Source organism: Anneissia japonica, unplaced genomic scaffold (genome assembly GCF_011630105.1).
Source record: "Anneissia japonica isolate Jap-2015-1 unplaced genomic scaffold, ASM1163010v1 scaffold456_len727751_cov192, whole genome shotgun sequence".
Lineage (NCBI taxonomy): Eukaryota > Metazoa > Echinodermata > Crinoidea > Comatulida > Comatulidae > Anneissia > Anneissia japonica.
The window spans coordinates 113,046-135,706 of record NW_022713155.1 but is presented as its reverse complement, the minus strand read 5'-3'; the positions used below and the strand labels follow the sequence as shown (position 1 = coordinate 135,706).

Sequence of the window (22,661 nt, the reverse complement as noted above, 5' to 3'; positions counted from 1 at the left end):
ATCCTTAAAAAGCTCAAGTCTCAGCCTTATATGGATACTTAACTTCCTTATTAAATAATACGTGCATTTCAAACTGTCCACTCTAAAATGAGTTCATTGTAGGAGATTGAAAGGGAAAGTCCCCAAAAATTGAATGTCTTATTGTCCTTGTGGTTTAATATACCTCCCAGTGCCTATGTGTGCATGCTGTAATATCTAACCTTCAATTTCTTGCCTCACGTAGCAGGTACACACTCATCCATATCTAATTTTATAATCATAATCCATAGGTATCAGTATTAATTGTTTCCCATTATGTAAATATGGCTGTGTTATCCAGTTAAACTCAATTTTTTTTTTAACCACTTTCCTTCCTTCCAAATGAAAATGTGAAATCCCTTCTTTTACCGATTTTTTTGAAGAAAGACTTCTAGCAGCATTAGGGGCATAGGTTTGATCAATCATGGGCTGATGTAAGCAAGTCTGTTATACTCAAATATGCATAAGCCATGTATAATTTACAATGGTAATGTTTTTGAAGTCTGGTGTCTGGTGCACTTAAATTTCCTTCATAAGCCCAAACTCATTCTTAGCTAATCATTATTATTATTCTTGGAAGAGGATGGCTGTGCTTTGTGATACAGGGTGTTCGTTTTTTTTCAGCGGATATGCTGTTTCATGGACTATTTTTAAACTTTTATATATGTTAATAGAACCATTTCAGCTGCTTTTTTTGGATAGAATCCAGGAAAATAAGTATTTTCTATAGGTGAGGAACCAAACATTCAGATTAACTTACATGAGGGGAATACAATTATATGCAAATGGCCATTGCTGCAGTGTCTTCTGGTTCAGTCTTAAATAACAATAAATGAATGGCAATAATAATTAACGCTATTCTTTTATACGCAAAATAATTTTAGGAAGTCAACCTAAAATTTTTTTATTTTTTTTTTTGTAATTAATTTTAAAACTGCTTTACCTTTCAAATAAATTAATATAATGGGATTTATTTTTAGATTATAATACCAAAGTGATTGTGTGATATTATCTTTGAATGTAATGTTTTGATTAAATTTAATTTTAAATTTATTTTCTTATTTAAAAACAATCATGCTATCTGCGAATTAATAGCATAATTTGTGGAAAAGATGCTTTCCTTCAAATCATACTAATGTCTAGATTTTTCTCTCCTCCCTTACCATTTTCATGAGTTTTTATCCCTTCTAAGAGCTTCTGTTCCTTCCACATGCATTGCATCCAGGATACCACTATCAGAGTGATCACTCTCCTCAATTGTGTGTCTCACGCGCAAAGTGTTTTGAAATAATTTCCTGGTTCCGATTCATAAATATGCAAATTTGACTTCCTGTTCTGCCTGTCTAATCCAGCTACTCTAAATGCAAGTCAGAGTAAATCTGAACATAGCCTTAGTTAAAGCATCAGGTAAAGACAGCTGATATCAGCTAACCTTACGGGTTTTGTTTATAGGATCATCCTCTATAGACCTGGTTGTAATAAAAAATGAATAATTGAATTTTTAAAGTAGGCCTATATACTCTAAGACTGTTAAGACATTAACTCTGTTGTTATTTGGGTATAATAATAAAATAGACAATAACAACTGGACAAAAATCCCTGGATTCAACATACCGTAGGTAGTGTACAAGGAGGGGGAAACGCAATCCGATATAGTGTGCAGTAACCATGCCAGGTCTGATGTTAACCTTTGCGTAGAATGAATGAAATCCAGCCAATAAGCTATAATTGGTAAGTAAGGTCCCTGAAAACAAACCAACACACATGAGGGCTGAGAGTTGATGGCTTTGGATTTTCTAGGGACTTTCCCTTTAGCATACCTTCTCTTGAAATATTAGGAGGAATATCCTATCAATATTTAATATATGAAACTTCCATTTGCGCTTCAGAAGAAGAGTGAAAGTCCTTTTTACCACAAAGCATATGTAGGATTTAATGGTTTTTTTTAAATATAATTTTATGCAAATTTAAGAATAATTTATGAATTGAAGACTAAGTTCACAGATTGCCAAGGATACAACCTGATCCTTAAGAGGTACCCATATAACATAGTGATAATAAATAGGCTTACAATATATAAAATTTAAAATTAACTGCAATAAAAAACTAATAAATTATTTTGTCAAATATATTGGCGGATCCTTACAAATTCTGATTCCAAGAATTTTGATACAGACCTTTTATTTGATGTTGATCAGGTCATAGAGATTTCTTTTCTGATTTATACAAGGGATAGTATTACTATCTATTGAGGTATTGTTTATTGAACTGGTGTTTGACTGCAGTATATTGACTAAGTGGTTGTGTCCAAAGAATCCAGATGTTGGATTGTTAAATAAATTGATAAGTTGATAGAAAATTTTGATACTAAGAATTTTGATAGAAACCTCTTCCCATAGAGTTGATCAGGTCATAGGTTTTGCTTTCTATGATCAGCACCAGGCCTAGTTATTAAAATTATTATAGTTATCACAACATGGTTTAAATATTGAGAGTAACTAACATAGCTAAAGCTGGTGGTAGTCCCTGTGTGTGTGCGCTGAACCATGGAAATCCTTTGGTACCCTGTTCTAACCCATCTGCTGTTTTCCTTGTGTTTTTATCCAGCGAAAAAAGACAGCACCGTATTTGGGATGAGACGTTTCAGCTGTTGGTCATGTGTGGAATATGGCATTGTACATGTTAATGTACGCAATACACACTCTTCGAAGAAGAGTGGGGGATTGTCACCCGGTGTACTGTCCAAACCCCACCAAAACCACCCTTATGGAAGTACATATGAACTTTTGTGGGTTATCCTTTGTTGTTCATACCAAATAAATCCAATCCAGTTTTTTAAATATTTCAAATCATTTTAATCATTCTCATAATTTGTCCGAATTTCCTTGTTGATTATCATTTGTTTCCCATGTTAAAGGTCTATGCAAAGAAATAGAAACGAAATGAAATGTTTTCTCATTCCAATTTTCGATTAAAAGCTAATGTTACTTTACTATCAAAGTAAATAGTTCAAGTGTTGTATTATATCTTTAACCAATGTTGTTTTTATAACTTGTACTTGATAAATTTTCTTAAAGGAACCTTTGTCTGGGCCATCGACTGCTTTATTTGTAGATTGCACTTCAAATAAGGATATGCTTAAAGTAATTATTACATTTAAAAGCTCCCTGTAATTGTCAATGCAGCACCACTGTATTCTTTAGTATTCAAACACGGTTTATATATTGAACAGTGACGCAAATTTAAATGAGCATTAAGTAGCAAAAGCAGTTACATTAACCACAACTCACAAGCATTTTTGATTACTATTTATTCTTGTGGAACCAGGCTTAAAACCCTCTGGTTTACATTGCATTCCCAAGGCACTTGTAGTAAATTACTTTTTCTACAATCATGTATGCATGAATTTTAACCTGGAATTGATCAATTCTGTACAAGATTTTAAAAATAAAATCTTTTTCTACAAGTTAGCAGCCACAGCAGTGCCCATCTTGCTTGTATCATAAGTTTTTTGTTTATTAATCATGAATTCAGTTTAAATTGCCTTATGATCACATTGTTTTGGTAATTTTACTGTTACTCATTATCAAATTATGTCTGTGAAGATCTATTTAGAGAGAGGAAGCAATAATTAAACACTTGGTTTGCATAATACAAAGTGAAATTACAAGGTGTCACTCCCTATAAACCTAAACAGTGTAATTATCTCCATCATAAACAGGACTTGTGACTTAACTAGACAAGGAAGTGATTAGTTGAATGGTTGTAACATACAGGTACCACTGTTTGGGATGAGACAACTACTGTATTTATCTGAATAACCACCCTGGGGTATTTATTGTTTTGATGGGGTGTTTATTCGAGGGAGGCGTTTTTTTAAGGGAGGCTTTTTTTTTTTTAAGGTGTAAACTGGATCTGTATACTCAATTAAACGCCCCTTAATTTCACTGTAAGTGTGGAACTAAAATACAGTATCATCGTAAAAATGTGTTATTGCATGATTATAAAGACTTTACTGATTCCAACCAGGTTGCAAAAATGTAATTCTACTGAAGTAGAACATTAATAAAATTTGAACTAAGAATGATCCATCAGTTTTGTTAGTCATTTAGAGAGGTGTTTATTCAAAGAAAAAATAAACACCCCACCGCGTTTATTCGAGGGAGGCATTGATCAAGACCAACTTCAATAAATCCTTGCCCACTTAAAGTCTTGTAAATGAATTTACTGCTACATTAAATGCACAACAAATGTTATTGAAGTATCGATCGATTCATCAGCCCGGTATTAAAAGTGAGTGAGTCACAGTTATTCTTAACCATACATTTTATGTTCAAAAGAATCGGTTGACAATGTCAAGGGATTTTGTTTGTTGATCAGAGTCATGTGAGGTGAGTAGTAGCGCCATGGAAGGCTTGCAGTGAGCTGTTTACAAGTCATTCACCGTCATCTGGGGGTCTCACTAAAAAACATTAGAAAATGTAGAAAAAGAACATACCATAGTACACTACTGCATGCCATCATATACCTTTGAATACCATTTTGATTCAAAATGGAACTTTCCACTAAGCTCCACCCCTTGGATATTGTTGCTAAGGCCTCACAAATCAATAGCGTAAAGGTACGTAAACACCTGTGTTTGTAGGACACATGCACATTCCTGGCCCTGTTCTGATTCGTCAGTTAAGTTTTATTAACGGAAACACTCCAGAAAGGTCGATTAAGTTTAATAAGCATTATTTTTTTTATAATTGTACACGTTTTCATACGCTCCGATTATGAAATAATAAATAATATTGTAAATTGATAGATAAAGTTGAAAATTGTTCATGTCTGTATTTCCTTTTGCAATAAACCAATGATAAATGGTAACAGCAGCCACTAGCTCATTGTTGATGGCAGTATTTAATTGCGAAATTGTTTATGTTAATATTGATCAATAAGTGACTGTTGTTACCATTTTCCATCATTGTGGAAGAAAACAGGCCTGAAAACCTTAAAATTATGGCTTTATTTACAATATTGATTAGTTTAGGTAATTAGGCGAGACTTATTTTATACCTTGTTAAGCGAACCCGCTGCCCGCCAATAATGATAATTCGAATAAAAATAAAATTTAGTTTTGGCCAATAATTAGCACACCTATCGCCATGAAAAAAATGGAAATTTCAGAAAAAAATAAAAGTTTTAAAAATTTTTATTACGCCCGATGCTGCCTTAAAATTTCCAAAAATGAAATATGTATATTTTTTCCTAATTATATAAATTTAAAGCATTTAACCATCCTATTATTACACTGTTTAGGCGAGACTTTTTTTATGCCTTGTTTAGCGAACCCGTCGAACGCAAATATTGATGATTTCGAATAAAAATAAAATTTCATTTTTGGCCAATTAGCGCACCCGCTGCCACAAAAAATGGAAATTTCAGAAAAAGATTAAAGTTTTTTAAAAATTTTTATTACGCCCTCCACTGCCTTGAAATCTCCAAAGATAAAATATGTATTTATTTCTTCTTAATTATATAAATTTGAAGCATTTAACCATCCCATTTTACATTCACCTATAAAATTTTATTTTTATTTGCTCCTCCGATGTTTTGTTATTTGCTAAATAAGAAAACAAAATTTTATTTTTATTCCGCCCTCCTCCGATGATCTTTAAAAAAATAAGTACATGAAACAAGGTATAAAAAAGTCTTGCCTCAAAGAAAAATTAAATAAATTTTGGTGGTGTGCAGTGGTTTATGCCTTTTGAGTTTAGTTGTCTGGGCCAGGTCAGATGGCATTGTGGAAAGTACAATCATCTTCAACCTATTCAAGCCATACCATCATGGAAAAGCAGATGTTACACTTTAACCCAAAACCAAAAAAAAAATGGAATTTCTTTGTATAGTATTCTAATATACTAGCCAGTATTATGGTTTTTTAATGACATTAGGGTGGGGGATAATGGGACATGAAGGTTAAGTGGGGAGTAGCGATGATTAAGTGAGGGGGAATTATAATGTGAATGAATGAATTTCAACTATTTGAACATAATTCTTTCAATCGGCAAATTTCCAGTTGGGGACGCAAGCGGGTGAGGGGGCGTATACAGTACTATTAAACTAAACTAAAGACATGCAACATGGTATTTTTCAGGTTAATAAATAGATTATGATATTGGCATTTGTTTTAGGTTTATCACCTGCAGATTAATGCAAAATATTAATCATGATAATTACCTTTTTTTTATTTAAAAGCATTTTCACTTTCTAATAAGTAGTATGATGATTGGGCTTCTTAAGCAGATTGAATGTACTGTTGTATTCCCATTCCTGTTTCCTAATTCACTTGAAAGCAATCTGGAATACATCTATATTTGGAACTAAATGTCATAAGTCAATGCTTTCTAGAGAGAATTGTTATTATACAGTATTGCAAGATGCAAAGTAAATTACCATGGCTTCTCGGAATTCAGCATTAGCCATCTGTATTCAAAGAATATGTAGGACAATATGAAACAATGGGTGCGCTCCTTTGCTTCTCTTATCAAAAGAATACAGATTTTTAAATGTGTCAATCTGAAAGATTTATTGTCTTTGTTAAGCTAAAAATGCCTACAAAAATCAACAAAAACTGATTTTTTTTTTTGTCTCACTGAAAATTAAAAATTTTACCCTGTAAAATTACTATTCTTTGTTTAATTCAGTTTGTGAAAGTTTTTCCAGATTGTACCCACACGATATGCAGTATAATGATATAAAGACGTCTTAAAAGGTTTTAAATTTTAAATATTAAAAGAAGAGCCTGTTAGACCAATTATGTTCTCTCTCAACAGTTCAAGGCCTTTATTTATATATTTAGTTGTATGTAATACCATATTTAATTAAATAAATGTGTGTATAAGAGACAGCCCTTCCAGTGCCTCATTTCGAATTAATGTCCTGAGGCATTCATTTGCTAATCAAATAAATGCCCCCCCCCCAAAAAAAAATGGCTGTAACAAATCTAATAAAAGTAACATCATTCTCAACACATTCTATTCATGTTCTACTCCAGTAGAATTCCATTTTTTTAAACCTGGTTGCAATCATTAAGTCTTTATGATCATGCGATAACACATTTTTACACTAATTATGTGTTGTAGTTCCACATTTACAGTGAAAGTAAGGGCCGTTTTATTTAAGTATTTACATATCCGTTTTACACCCAAAAAAAATATACACCTCCCTTGAATAAGTGCCTCCCTTAAGTAAATGCCCGCTCAAAAACCCTTCTCAACATTAAACACCCGGAGCATTTATTTGATCACTATGGTAATTACAAGTTTATTTCTGGTATTAAATTGTACTGTATTTGTCAAAGGTCAAACATTCAATCAATCAAAACAAATCATTTCATATTGCTGTTTGTATATTTTATCACAATATATAACCTATATAGAATTTTGCAATCTTATTTTCATGTGATTGTTGTTTTCATTGATACTGTGAATATGTTGCTGGTAATTATATATATTATATATAATAGTGCTAGCGGTACACCACGATAGTTCTGAAAAGAACTGTTGTTTCGATTAAGGTGCTTCAGTCGTCTTCAGGAGAATAATATCTGCAGAAATCCCAAAACAGTGAAATAATTATATGTTTTGATTGGTGAGACTTGCTGGTGAATTGCTTTATGGTTTCTGTTTGTATTTCACATTTCTATATTTTATTATATTTAAACATTTGTAAACTGAAATATGAGACTTGTGTACAAGGTGGGTAGTTGTTGTAACCTTGTCACAATAATCATAAGCCTGGTTCTCACGAGAGGCCTAGTATCCGGATCGGGAGTTAACCGTTAGCGCTAACCGTTAGCACCTGTGTGAGAATGACGGATTGGTTAGCGTTAACCGTTAACGGTATCCGGATACCGCTAATGGTTAGCAAGTTGAGCTCGTTTCTATCGTCAACCAATCACACGTACGCGTTTACAATTTCCAGTGATTCGATCATCATATTCTTGGTATCCGGATCGGGATCTTCTCGTATGGACGCACGGCAGCTAACGGTTAGCAGGATCCGGATCCTGCTAACCGTTAGCTGCCGTGTGAGAACATAGCAATAATTAAATCAATTCTAATCTCATTTAATTTAATCTTATTGTTTTTCACAGATCCTAGCATGTGTCAGAACATCAGAGCTCCAACCCAGCCCCAGCAAAACATGACCTCGAATTCCTTGCAAAAATGCTCTGCAAAAAGCTCACCAGAAAGAAGACATTATCAAGGTATGGTACAATATTTTTTGGTTGTATACCTCCATTGTCTATACATGTGGTTTGGCGCAGCGGGAACGCTTCATTTCCTAACCTTGAGGTCGGGGTTTCAATTCCTCTCTGTACATTTCGCTAGTGTCCTTGAGCAAAGATCTTTATCTGCATTGCTTCTTTCCACCCAGGAGTATAAATGACTACCTGGTTCGACTGCCTGCTCCTGCGCTGATTACAGTAGCAACACTTCAGCATGTAGACCCAATTAATGGGGGACAGAAGCACTTTGTATCTGCAAAGAAAGGCGCTCTGTAAATAACCGAATATGTAAGTAAATCAACAAAAAGTAATTCATCCATTTTACCATCTTGTTTTAGAGGAAATGCAACACAGAAGAAGCCCTTACAGGCAGTTGTCCCAAACACCGCCCTCTAGCCATGTCCACACACAGTATGACTATCAAACAGATCAGCATCAATGCTCAAGTCCTTGCAGCCCAGTTCGACATCCATGCTTTTCATCAGTTCCTCAAGTGACCCAGAGAAATCCAAAACCACACAGCCCTGGAGTCCCAACCCACCGGCAGCAGTTTTGTTATGACAAGCGCAGGTGCAGATCCACGTCTACAACTCCACCAAGTGTTCCCAAAACAAATCCAACACCAGTGGACACTTCCAGGACAACCTTAGTTGGACAGAATGTATTCCCTCTTAATCTTTCAGTTACACAATCAGGTAAGTGTTAATGAAATTTAATTATATCGTTGTTCAAATAATTTCATATGGTTTCAAATATTCACATTTGTAAATAGAATTGTTTACAGTTTTATTTACAGTCTAAAATATTTAGATCATAATATATTTGTTGCTGTCTTCTTCTTAGGAGTAATGCCGCTCGGCGTAGGTGATCATTTCACTCCATCCCACACGGTTACTAGCCCTCTAAATATTGATTATTGCCTTTCTGTTGCTTACCAGGATGTCAAACCATCTGTCAATTTCATTCTTTGCTTCAACTTCTTTTTTCTTTAATTTTCCCTGTTTATTGCTATAATTAAGGTAAAATTCTCTATTACCTTCTATTTAAAACTCTTTATGAATGATTTATTAAAACTCTTTCAGAGAAACCAGAAACTCCAAGTAGTGATTCTGGTACAAGCTCTCCAAGTGAGATGGTGGAAGACAACATCCGCAGACATCCAAAGAGGAGCCACCACCACCATCTGAAGACTCCTTATGACAACCCTGGCAGATTAGATTCCGATTACCCATCATTAAAGCGCCGTGTCATTGTGTCACCCACGTACTATTCCCAGACAAACAGGATAATAAACAGCCGGCAGGATGATCAAAAGAAAAATAACGGTACGGTGTTCACATACACGGGCAACCCTGATGCACCGTCAACTGGACACTCAATGGACCATCGAAAACTAAACGGTCAAGGCACTCGACAAAATATCAGACCAAAAAGTCCAGTCGCGATGGGTGTTCCTGAGAGATTTCCAATCCCTGTTCCACAATTCCAGTTTAATCCTGACTTGCCGATTCAAGTGTTTAGTGAAAATGGCATTATGCGACACAGGCAACAGAGTCACGGGTCAAATTTTGGGGTCATTACTGGACTTCCAACTGGACTGAATGACAAATTTCACTTGTCAGACAACTCAAAGCCAACAGGTAACAATGCAACAATACTGTATTTTCTAGTTCAATAAAAGGTATATATTTGTTTACCAGAAGCCAAAGAATGTGCTATGTTACCAATATTTTTCAAAAATTATTAAAGATACATTTCATGCTATCTGATATTTTAAACTAAATCCTCTGTCTACTGTAAGGCCTAGTAACAAACAAATTTAATCTTTCAAGAAATTGGAAGGAAGAGGCTTTTTAGATAAATTTGTATTTGTAATTCTTGTATTTGCCAAATACAAGAATTATCACTATTACCGTAGTAGTACCAATTCCTACAAAATTACTTAACGCCTTCTTAATCAAGTGTAGCTAGATATAGTTTTCACTGTATGCAAGGCTAGTTAATTTTTCACTTGTATTGGGTTGGATATGTATACAATAAAACATAAGATTGTGAGAGGAACTTCATTTTAGATTTAAAAAAAAAAAAATTAATTTAAAAAGTCTTCTCATTGTATTACCAGATGGTCGCTTACTTTGGGATTTTCTTGGCCAGTTGCTTCTCGATCCCAAGTACCAGCCATACATCTGCTGGGAAGATGAAGATCTTAGGATTTTCCGGATCCTAGATCCTGTTGCCATCGCTAATCTGTGGGGGCGCCAAAAAAACCGTACAAATATGACATATGAAAAGTTATCAAGGGCACTGCGTTACTACTACAAGATGAATATTATCCGCAAGGAACCGGGACAGAAATTAACTTACAGGTGAGATATTATTTGATCATTCAGGAGATGAAGGTGGGAGAGCTGATAGAGGCAGAGGGAGCAAACTGGGGGAGGGGTGCAGGAAAGCATGGAGTGTGGATTGAAGCTGGGGAACCACTAGACATTTACTAATTAAATTTATATCAAATCTATTTACAAAAACCATTAAGGTGTATCATGAATTCATTATAAAAGATCAATATGAAATATAAAATAAACCAAACCAAAGTAGATGACAGTGTTTTTGGGATACTTAAAACAGTCACATGATTTACATATATGGGGCTTGCCATGCCAAAACCAGAATCGGTGACCAAAACAAAAAAATTAACTTTTTAATATATTCATATTCTCCACATTATAAGCTATAAAATGATGGGTCATTTACTGAACGACTTACTAGTGCCAAAGTTATATGTTTAAAAGTATTACAGCAACTCTGTACTGAAACATACAGTACTGACACATTCCTATGTTAAAAGTTTAACATTTATTGTGTTAGTGGTACTTTTGTACTCTTGGAGTTATTAATGAAGGGATTAATTCCATGCTAACAGTAATTAGCTTAAATAATTTAAATACAAGCACATTAAAATTGAATTCAGTTTTATAATATTAGTTTTTTTTAAACTATCAAAAAGTAATGCTACTAATTACCTTTATCTTTTCAGATTTCTGCAGGATCCACAAGAATTGGCTCAGACATACAAGAACAACAGATCCAAGAAAAATAACGACCTGGTATGTGAAGCCGAAAAAGGAGTAGTAAGCGAGGATGAAGAGCAAGGGGAAGAGAGTGATTTGGAAGAAATGGCCGACAGCGGAGACTGCCCGAGTGATCGGGGAAATGGACAATGTGAAATCAAGCTAGAACCAGATTCTGATCATGTGACTGACATTCCAGCAGAAATTAAAATCACAGATCCTGCTAAAATTAAACAAATAAGCACTGTCCACACTTAATTTGATTTGTCCATATATGGGTTTAATACGTCATCATCATACCTATAATTTTGATTTTATCGTTATTATTTATTATGTATTTGCTACCTGCTCACTTCGCAATGCGATAAACAAGCAGCCATTTTCGATTTTGCTACCAATGCCAATGATTTGTCTTGTGTCTTTTTTAGTATCTTGCATAATTTTTTAGTTAATTCTGGAAACCTCCAGATTTTTTTAAAGATTTTAAAAAAAATCTCCAGTTTTTCATGACCCAGGGGTTGGCGGGTCTGAAGCATAGGAGCTTGGGGAATGGAGAACCCATCAACTATGACCCTTGATGTTCTTTCCAGATTTCAATCTTGGGAAGTGGATACTGTAGTCCATCTGCTGGACCCTCATTGCTTAAACCTAGTCCCTTCTCTTTCCTAAGATTGGTAAGTGGAAAGCCTATTATCTAGGACCCTCAATCAGGTATCTTTGTTAGGATTGGTGAGGGAAGTGCTCATCATGTAGCACTGGATCATGAGGTTTACATTAGTTCTTCGAAGTATATAATGCTTTGGGATGAGTTGTTGAGAGCCAGCCATTTTTGACCCTTGATGTTTAATTTCCTTGCGAGATTTCGATGGGATTAAATCCTGTGGTGTGGCAGTTAAGAAACAGATGAACCATCTGTTGTCAACAGAAGAAATTTCATTGCTTACAAAAAACTTTTAGAATTAGTATGTAAATATGTAACATTCAGATAAAACTTTATATAAAATGCCAACAATTATAATACAGTATTTAATAATATATATTTTTGCAAATTAAGTTTTGTTTCCGTAAAATCGTTACACTCACTTTTTTTTCATCAAAATAACGAAATTTTTTTGGAAGGCAACAAATTTTAGTCACCACATATAATATAGGATAAAATACACCACAACATTAGGCATTCCTTTTATACCTAGTTTCGTTAACCCTGCCTGTTGATAATAATTTCAAATAAACATAGAATTTTATTTGGTCTGTTAGTTCATCTGTCACTGTAAAAAGCCTAGCTACTCTTAAATATACTGTATAAAGATGAATTTTTTTTTTTTTTATAGAAAAGTGCAAGTCATGTGAAAAGAAAATAAATTGTTATATCTTTATAGATCTAGGGGCAAAGCCTGAGTAAAGTAATTGAGGGATGTAGAAAACATTTGAGCTTGTATTATAGCTTAACCTTACTGCACACTCTCTCATCCAATAGTGCGGCTACTATATGGGAACACATGATGAGAATGGCAAGAAAACCATTACTAAATTGTAAAAAATAAAACTATCAGTGTTTATTACAACCAAAAAATGCTGAATATTACTGTATGTAAATAATTGATTATATTAAATGATTAAAATGTTGTTTGTAAATACTTTTGAGATAAATGTTATATAACAGTATTTCGATAAATAGGAAACAGTGTTTGTGATATTTTTAGTTACTAGTCATTTTAAATTATTTGTTGCTATGAGACCATCAGAAAAACCCTAAACACCCAAAATGCTGTGTAGTAAAGTTAATTATCAGATAAGTGGTTTATTTTACAAACTATCAGTGTAAATAATATGTTGTATTTCTGTGTGGGTAGTTAACACTGTAATCTTTCTACTTGAAGTCAGGGGTCCGTATACAATTCTACATTTTTTGCCTTTCGCACCCCAGTGGTGGTACTATCACGGGAGTTGGGGGGGGGGCGTGTGCCATGGAGGGAAATTATTATAATGTTATAGCTGAAGGGTGAATCCAATTTAGTGTTATTTTATAATAAGTTATCTGTTTATATATATTTAATATTTGTCTTATCTGGTTTTTATAGTTTTATTACCTCTTATTGAAGATTGTATGCTGTATTCATTTATTATATATCATAAAGATCAGTAACTGTAAAGTAATAACATTATATAAAATTGCCGACGATATTGTATGCCGTGGGATTGTTTGAATTGCTGCTCGTTCTGTGCTCTTTTGTGTATGTCTTTCTACCAGCAAAATATTGGGAGTCAACCTTCATTGAATTCAGTATCTTGTTGGTTATAAAATACATACATTTTCAATATGTATTTTGGTGATCAAAATTATATAATGTTGACGGAGAAAAATGAAAGGATCAATTATGCTGATGAACATAACAGAGTGAATGAACCTATTTAAAGGTGTTAATTGCTGTGAGATAATCATCACTTATGCTCTTACTAAGGGAAATAAAATGTAAATATATTAATGATTAACTAATTTCAAGTTGTATAAATATATATTGATGTTTGCTGAATTAAATTCAGTTAGGAAGTACTGTACAATACAATAAAAGGAAAGCATTTATTTACAATACTTATTTGTTTTTTTGAACAAGACTACAACTGTTGTTATTTAATGTAGTGAGAATATTTGTAGCACTATACAACTATTTTATAGCCTGAAAGCGTTTAAGGTCTGAACCAGCTCATACAGTAACTTCTTTTTTCCGAAGGCGAGACTTTTTTTATTCCTTGTTTCGCATAATTATTTTTTTCTAAATCATCGGAGGAGGGCGGAATAAAATAAAATTTTGTTTTCTTATTTAGCAAATAGTTTTGCCAAAAACATCCAGGAGAAAATAAAATTGAAATTTTATTGGTGAATGTAAAATAATTTATATTATTAGAAGAAATATACATATCTTATCTTTGGAGATTTCAAAGCAGCAGAGACCTAATAAAAATATAGAAAAACTTTAATTTTTTTCTGAAATTTCCATTTTTTTTGTGGCGGCAGGCATGCTAATTGGCCTAAAATAAAATGTTATTTTTATTCAAAATCCTCAATATTTGCGTTCAGCAGGTTCACTAAACAAGGTATAAAAAAAGTCTAGTCTGATGGAAATTTTTGTGTTTGAGCTACCCAATAAAATGGTACCAGCTAGGGGATGTATGAACACACTTGGGTAACTTATTGTCTTAAAAAATGTAGTGGGTTCATTAAAGTGCACATTAGCCAATTGTGTAAACTGGGCCTTATTCGAGAAGAGAAGACTTGTTTCGCCACCAAAACCATTAGTGAATGTGCCGCTCGAACCAGTGCCAACATTATGGATGTAGGTTGCGACACCTGTGCTTTACCACTTATCTACCATAGACCTCCAGTCATCTCCGCGCTGTGCCCTTCTTGCTCAGTCAGTAACATAAACCAGATTGAACACTCTTGTATGCTACACATATCGATTTAGGTCAACCTCTGTCCTGCCTTCCTACCACCTTCTCTCCATTTCTATCATAACATTATACTTTTCACCAATCTTAATAGTAGTCGAACAATCTCACCAATATACATAGTTATAAACATTATGATTAATCCATGTGTTTATGAAGGGTTTAAGTAAAATATTTGATTCAGTTTGAAAGCAAAAAATTATTTACACATTTGCAAGACAATATAATCAAAAGTTAGATCACTTCAATCTTTATTGTACCAGATGTCAGCTGAGAAATTAAATAGTAAATTTAATACAGTAAACAAAATGACAAAAGCCACACCACAGTCTGATAACACACAGACAATGTTACTACTTTTTACATATACTCATAGAGATATAATAAGAATACTAGAGCGCTAACTGCAATGTATTCGATGTTCGAAATACGCAGAGCTGTGTGTGTACCATCCAAGATGGCTGCCATAGATTTAACCAATCAAATTTCGCCTAAGCGCCATCATTTGCAATTGCGCCCTCAATTTACACAGAAAGTTCAGTACAGCTAGTTACCCGTATGTGTGAAGCTCGAGCGTTGCGGTGTTTGGGTGTAATGTACACGATTTTAATTTTCATTCCTTGGTACTTTATTTTTGAATAAGTTGCTCCACTTGGCCTTGTTTTGGCTACGATAATTTAATAATTTGTTATTACCATTACTCATCATCATTAATGAAATAATAGTCAGTCAGAGGGTTTATTTATGGTAATAATATGTATACTAAGCCTGAAGGTGGCGCTTTACTATGATGGCCATCTTGGATGGTACACATACATAACTCTGCATTGCTTCGCCATCTTGTCAGCACTCTAGTTGTTTAATAGCTCTATGCATATACTTAACATCGTCGTACTATAGAGGGTGCATGTCAATACAACATACCAGAGAACACTGTGCTCTTCTTTTACATCCGCCATATTTTATAAAAGTTTCCATATGAAAGTTAAAAATTAAAAAGTTAGTATTTGAATTGCTAAAATTATGAGAAAATATTTTCCTTTTGTTTATTAACCTAGCTAACAATTATTTTTATTTTAATAACATATAAATACTGTAAAGTGTTTTTTATAACATAATTTCTAAATAGTGTTGTTTCAATTTGTCTCATTTTTTCCATATTTAACATAAAAAAGTAAAAGGTAGGATTAATTTTAGAGGAATGAATCAGTAAAATTGATTCCCATTCTAAAAAGCAGAAATTAAACAACTGTGTGTACATTTCTGCATAATACAACTTATTGTATGGCATTTGTGTGGCCGATAATAAGCAAGAAATTCAGTTTCACAATATTAACAGTATAAAATAGTTTTACATGTTTTACAATTATAAAAAATGTCATATAAAATATTACTTCTCAGTAACAAAAGTTGTGCTACCAATGCTTAATACCCGCAAATGTTTTTATTGTAAACATTAGCTCAACCCGCCCTCGATAAACTAACGTTAGGTTATCTCACTATATTAATTGGATTAACACATTATCAAAGATGTGTCCTTGGATTCAATTATAGGTAAACGGATTAGTTGCCTTTCTTATGAGGTTTTAATTGTTCTTTACCGCCGAAAGTGCGGTATTCTAATGTTGGTTTATGGAGGGCTGGTCGGCCTAATGATAAACTACAGAAAATCCATTTACTATAAATAATACAAAAGGGCAGCACAACTATCATTAATAACTGTCTAGGAATTGGTACCATATCTTTGAATCAACCTCACCACACCTCTAATCCTAGACATATTTGTAGGAATACATGTCGAATATATCAGCAATTTTAAAAACAGAAATTGCCAACAGTATAAAACATTATTTACGACAATTTTGATAGAATCATTAAACAGATTAAAACAACTACAAATCATACTAATCATCAGATAAGCAGTAATTAATCATTATTCTAAAATACATATAATAAAAATATTAAAGCTAAATATGTAGGCATAATAACTATTGTCAATATTGGTGCCGAAATTAAATACTTTATGCAGATTATGTGACAGTCTTCTTGTGTATACTTGAAAAGTATTATTAATTAATAAGGGTCACGTAACTGCTTATAGGTGAAGTATAAATAATGACACTATAACTAACAGTTTAACTTGGTTTCTTAGACAAAACCCATGAGGTAATCAATAACATAGCATCTAAAAGCACCTTAATTATCATTCAAGTGGTTGATTAAAAGATCACTGAATGAAAGAAAATGATATGAATATGGAATAACCTAGAGCAAATAACAAATCTACTACTCTCAAAGAGTGAAAAAGACAAATAACCCAATTATTTACTGTAATAACAAAATTTAATATTTATTCACTACTTTAAGAATGTATAGGACAGTTCACACATGAGTTTTGAATCGTTGCTACAAAAGATTGAACATCCAGATAATTTAGGAAGTAAAGTGAGTGTGAACCTAATGAATTTTTTTTCCAGATGTACATCAAGGGTTTTGCCAGACCACCACATAAAGTGTGCTAAAGTACTTATATGACATCTACAACCTTCCCTAACACAGACCACAGTGCCGGTGCTAGCGTGGGGTCTGGGAGAAGATGACTCCCCGTTTTTACAGCCTGAGAGTGCCATTCCAGGCATCCAGAGGTGCTTACTTTTAAATCCTTTTGGGACCTTAATGCTTTTGTCGGAGAATATGGTGCCGCCACTGGAGGTTCAGTCTATATACCTGTAGTATGTAAATTTATGTGTTTGTTCATGATTGGCTATTGCAAAGACGAGAGATCTAACAACATCCTATATTATTTATACTGTTTGATGTTCCAACAAATTAGAACTATCTGTTTAAAAGAAATGTTTATCATAAACATGGTTCATGTTTGACCAATAGCAGTAATTGCTTCTGTTGGTTCCATAACTCATGTTTCTATCACTCTTATGTTTACTGTATAAAATAGCTGCCTAACAACTCTAAAAAACAAAATTGCACATTATCTACAATTAACAGCTGCCAAAAACAGCTGGTGGACTGGGATTGTGCCCTAAATTAGCATTCCTAATATGGTGGTACTAATATTAGCTGAATAAAAATAGACTTTGGACTAATTAATACAACAAATTTGAATGTAGTGGATAAATAAGCATTTATTTACAAACTAAGTGAATACTGTTCAAAAGACACTGACCCGGAAATAACTAAAGTCTAAATATAACTTTAGAATCAAGATTGCAATGGTAATGCAATGTCTAAACGCTAGATGGCCTAATCATGCCAGTGCTATTCACAAAAAAATACTGGCATTATTACATCAAAGTCTGGCGCTTATATAAGAGCACTTTATTTTTTCGAGATAAAATGTACTTGTGAGAGTTGGCGTATAGCAGATTGCACTCTTGTGAGGTCATTTTAAAAAATCTTTTAACACTTGCGGCACTGTGTTTGATACTTGCTAGTGTGAGAACAACCTAAACCGAGTACAATTAACTAAAACTTCCTGTTTAATGCTAGCTTATGCTTACATGTATTAGAATAAACATGTTCACGTTTCATAGTTTGCTAGATGTAAACAGAAATCTTTCATACACTACTTCACACACATTTTTTTATTTTTTAATACCAGTGGCAGAAAATATAAAATATTTTAGGGGCAGCATTTGGCACAGCACACATATCATAGTCCTGTCCAATTACCGCACATTGGAGTACTGTAAGGCATGGTTTCCTTAAAATCCCTACACTGTCGCTAGTCGACCAGCCAATCAGCATCATTGAAAGCTGTCGGCAATAACGTGTAGTGATTGTATTAAAACCAAATTTACTTACTTATGTCACTGCTACAAATAAACTTAGACAAAAAGCCGATTGCTCTTGTGTGTGCAAAACTTTATAATCCTAAAACTCTTTACTTTGATTTCTTATTTTCTATATGACCATTGTTGACAACTGAATCTTTTGTATCCCCATTACAAGCTGTTTTGACGGATCCACTGATATTACCGTTGGCGTCTCCCTGTGCAGACGCCCTCATACATGTCATGCTCTCCAACTTGGGCAGTCGCTCCCTCTTGATGTAAGCGTGGATGTAGAAATTGAGGAATAGTGATGTAATACTTGTGGCATAAACTAATAAAGCGTAGTGCATCCACTTCGGGAAGTCACAATCAAAGTATAATGACTGACAACAATGTACAAAACCGATACCAAATTGTGTCTGTAAATAAAAATACGAGATATAAAAATTATAATTCGTAGTTAATTACCAAGACAATATTAGTAATACATCTATCTTATCTATTCTTTTATTTATTTATTTATTTTAGTCTTATAGTGAAATAAGTACTGTGAGCATACTGATTCTTTGAGGCCAATTGTGCACTATATAAGTACCTGTATTCATATTATTATTATTATGATTTGATACTGTTTGATATACTATACAGTACTGCAGGGTTCCCAAGTTGGAAGAAGCCACCTCCAGGCGATCTTGTTGAATGAGGTTAAAAACATGCAAATTATGAATTTTGCGGGAAATGAATTAGTATCCAAGAGCTTTTTGCTTGCTTGAAGTAGTGAGGTGCTGGTCCCGAATTCTGGGAGACCCCCCGCCCCAACTCGTGGGAGACTTGGAAATCCTGGTCCTCTCTGTGTATCAATAATAAATTTAATATCTAATGTTTCATTTGTATAATTGTTGTATAATTAATTTATTTATTAGCTTTTAGCATACAATTTTTAGTCTTTGCTTTTCCTAAACTCATTAACTTTTATATTTATTTTTTATATGGTAGTACTTGTTGTTTGGACAAATTAAGGCAAAAAAAATAAAATACATGATATTATCAATTCTATGAATAATCATTGAAGTTTATAAATATTCATGAACTATTTACCAGTTGCAACTGTGTAAGGTACTTTTTCCACCAGAGATACTTGTGGAAAGCGGGACCACAGGCTGCCAGGAAATAATAACTGTACATTATAAAATGAACAAAGGAATTCATCATCGCCCCAAACCAAGCTGAAAGAACAAAATGTGACATATTTAAAATAAATTGGTTAAAAAACAAGCAATATATATGAATGAAATAATCACATAAGCACGGATATCTTTACACAGTTTTCTTCCGAAGCTGTTTTAGCTTTCAATTTATGGGTAAAATAACAGAAGCCAACAAGCAAAAATGTTGTGTCTATACAATTAAAAAAACAAACCACTGATTAGGTCTAAATAGTCTAGGCTGGCCTTCTTTCAATAAATGAACATCATTCCAGTATATGCCTAGGATGACGGTGTTGTTTTTTCAAGGGGTAACACCTCATCCTGCTCGCATAGGTAAATATTTATGGACAAATTGACCAGTAAAAATGTTTCAATTTGGAGAAGACAGTTATAGTATGCGCATTAAACAGGCTAGGCTATTATATGTCTATTATTTAATTATGTGAATGAGCCACCATATGTTAATTCCCAATGTAACTTGTTTTGAAATCCGACAAACATCAATGGATATAATTCAAAATCATTACCCTAATCAAGGTTACCAATACTGTATATTTGTAAAAGCAAATATAGTAAAGATACATATTCATTTTAATTATAAACCATCTTGTAGTTTCAATTGTGTATGTCAATGTCAAAGGTTAAGGCTCATAAACATGTATGTGCATAATATTTATTCTGGTTACAAATGTACACCATATGTGTACTAAAATTATCTTTAAGAAATGTGAAATGGTGAGGTACTTACATTGGCCCCCTGCAACCCACTTGACCCCAATCCACCATAGTAAGAACATACTTGAATGATGATAAACATGTAGGAAGCTTAGCTGAGAGTTCTTCTTCCGTACAATGAAGAAGAATGTATCAAGCATTTCAATGCACTTAGAGAAGTAAAACCACCACATGGCCTTTGCAATCTAGGAATATGAAAAGAATAATTAATAATTATCAATCATACAGTAGTAATAATAATAATAATGATGATGATGATAAAGGTAACAACAATGATAATATTACTGAAAAAAAATCATCTGGATCCACTAAATATATTCAATTTTGTCTTTTTTTTTTCTTAAATAATAATATTAATGACAATAAAGGGTAAAAACGTAAAGATAGGAGAATAACCCATAACTCACATCATCATCATGCTGAATTGGGTATTGGGTGTGGTCCATGCCTATTGTAGCAGCCATAGAGAGGCGCTTAGTACCTTTACTTATTATTATAATAATGATAATAATAGTAATGATAATAATAATAACAAAATAATTATAATAATAATATCGTAAAAAATCCTCAATTAACAAATTAATTAATGAGTTACTAGGTACATCCTAAAATATAATATTGATATGTAGAATTATTGTAACTGTCTTATGGAATGACATAAAAAAAAGGCTGCTCTCTTTGTCTGCATTTCAAAAAGCAATAATGAAAATAGTGTTGAATAATAACAATAGAATTTCTATACAACAATAGAAATTATTATGCACTAATGAACCAACAGCTAGAGGTACTGTATGTCTAACCAGGGAGTTGATCTAACCATAAGAACACACTGCCATGTATACATTTAGTAAATTTAGATATAAAGATAGAAACATTACAAATACAGATCTCCCTCCAATTGAAGAACACCTTTCTACAGCCCCAAATGAACATCTATCTTTTATCTTCATAATAATAATTGTTCTAATTAAAGACCAAAACTGCTAAAGACCGTGAAAATTCAGGTCCCAAAAGTGGTCTTTAATTGGATGGAGGCCTGTACTGTAATAATAATAATAATAATAATAATAATAATAATAATAATTATAATAAATAATAATAATAATAATTAATAATAATAATAATAATAATAAATAAAAATAATAATAATAAATAATAATAATAATAATAAATATAATAATAATAATTATTATTATAATAATAATAAATAAAAATAAATAATAATAATAATAATAATAAATATAATAATAATAATAATTATTATAATAATAAATAAAAATAATAATAATAAGTAATAATAATAATAATAGATATAATAATAATAATAATAATAATAATAAATTATAATAAGATTTATAAAGTGCACATATTCACTACAGTAGTGCTCAAGTCTGTAATACTATATAGAGTATGACCGAAATATTACTGGGTGATATATGGTAATAAGCTTACTATTATTGATTGCAGTGTCCTATGGCATCCATTCAAATTATGCAGATATTTACTTTACTTTTTCTCTAATTGTTTCATTCAAAGCGCTGACAAAGGGAAAGGCAGCATTATTGATCACACCACTAAGAAAGGGCAAGGTGCTATGCACTGCATTCAAGCTTTCTTTGTGCCTTCAAGTATTCCACCTGATAATTAAGCTTTTACTCACCCTCATTTCCCACTCATCATAAGAGTATGTTACTGGTTGACACTGTACTCTGTAGCCTGCCATATAACCACATAGAACACACTAAAAAATTAAAGAAATTCAGAAAAAAGCATTCAACAAATTGAATATTTTTCATTAAATTTTTATATGTAAGTAACAACAAATAATTTTTTTCTATTTCAATGCTTAATTTCAATATATAATTTCAATATATAGAGCTCTAGTAATTTCCATAAATATGTTGATTTCATCTCATCAAACATAAATAACTTTTAACAATATTAAAAATGTGTTCAACTCACCTCCTTAACAATGTAAAATGATAAGAATACACAACCAAAGTTGTAAGCCATCATGATTCTTTTCATCTCCAGTGGCTCATGAGATTTCATGATTTTTGGCCCCCACCAAACCATGACACCGTATTACTCCTTAACGATGGGGGGAGTG

General features: G+C 32.8%; 2 protein-coding genes across 3 annotated transcripts in view; one reads left to right on the top strand and one right to left on the bottom strand.

Moving 5' to 3' along the window:
* The window catches only part of LOC117108259 (transcription factor ETV6-like), a 30,624-nt gene extending 18,577 nt beyond the window's left edge, over window positions 1-12,047 (top strand). For both annotated transcript variants that reach the window (XM_033250233.1, XM_033250231.1), the window contains 5 exons: window positions 8,162-8,275; window positions 8,635-8,991; window positions 9,379-9,936; window positions 10,419-10,662; window positions 11,334-12,047. In XM_033250233.1, the coding sequence (XP_033106124.1) occupies window positions 8,162-8,275; window positions 8,635-8,991; window positions 9,379-9,936; window positions 10,419-10,662; window positions 11,334-11,625 (1,565 nt within the window). In that variant the 3' untranslated portion in view covers window positions 11,626-12,047. The remainder of the gene's footprint in view (window positions 1-8,161; window positions 8,276-8,634; window positions 8,992-9,378; window positions 9,937-10,418; window positions 10,663-11,333) is intronic.
* Window positions 12,048-17,138: 5,091 nt separating this feature from the next.
* On the bottom strand, window positions 17,139-22,630 carry LOC117108270 (elongation of very long chain fatty acids protein 4-like). The gene is made up of 5 exons (XM_033250243.1): window positions 22,514-22,630; window positions 22,212-22,292; window positions 20,565-20,736; window positions 19,707-19,834; window positions 17,139-19,027 (listed from the first exon to the last, which is right to left on the bottom strand). Exons 1-5 carry the CDS (start codon window positions 22,625-22,627, stop codon window positions 18,719-18,721), a joined length of 804 nt encoding a protein of 267 aa, XP_033106134.1. The 5' UTR covers window positions 22,628-22,630; the 3' UTR covers window positions 17,139-18,718.
* Window positions 22,631-22,661: the final 31 nt, after the last annotated feature.

What these genes read in the sequence shown, in the direction of transcription:
- LOC117108270 (XM_033250243.1), bottom strand. Translation starts at nt 22,627, where the DNA reads ATGGTTTGGTGGGGGCCAAAAATCATGAAATCTCATGAGCCACTGGAG. An exon ending in GTGGGTTGCAGGGGGCCAAT is followed by an intron (nt 19,835 to 20,564) that starts GTAAGTACCTCA and finishes TTGTTCTTTCAG; the next exon opens with CTTGGTTTGGGGCGATGATG. An exon ending in ACCTTACACAGTTGCAACTG is followed by an intron (nt 19,028 to 19,706) that starts GTAAATAGTTCA and finishes TTTTATTTACAG; the next exon opens with ACACAATTTGGTATCGGTTT.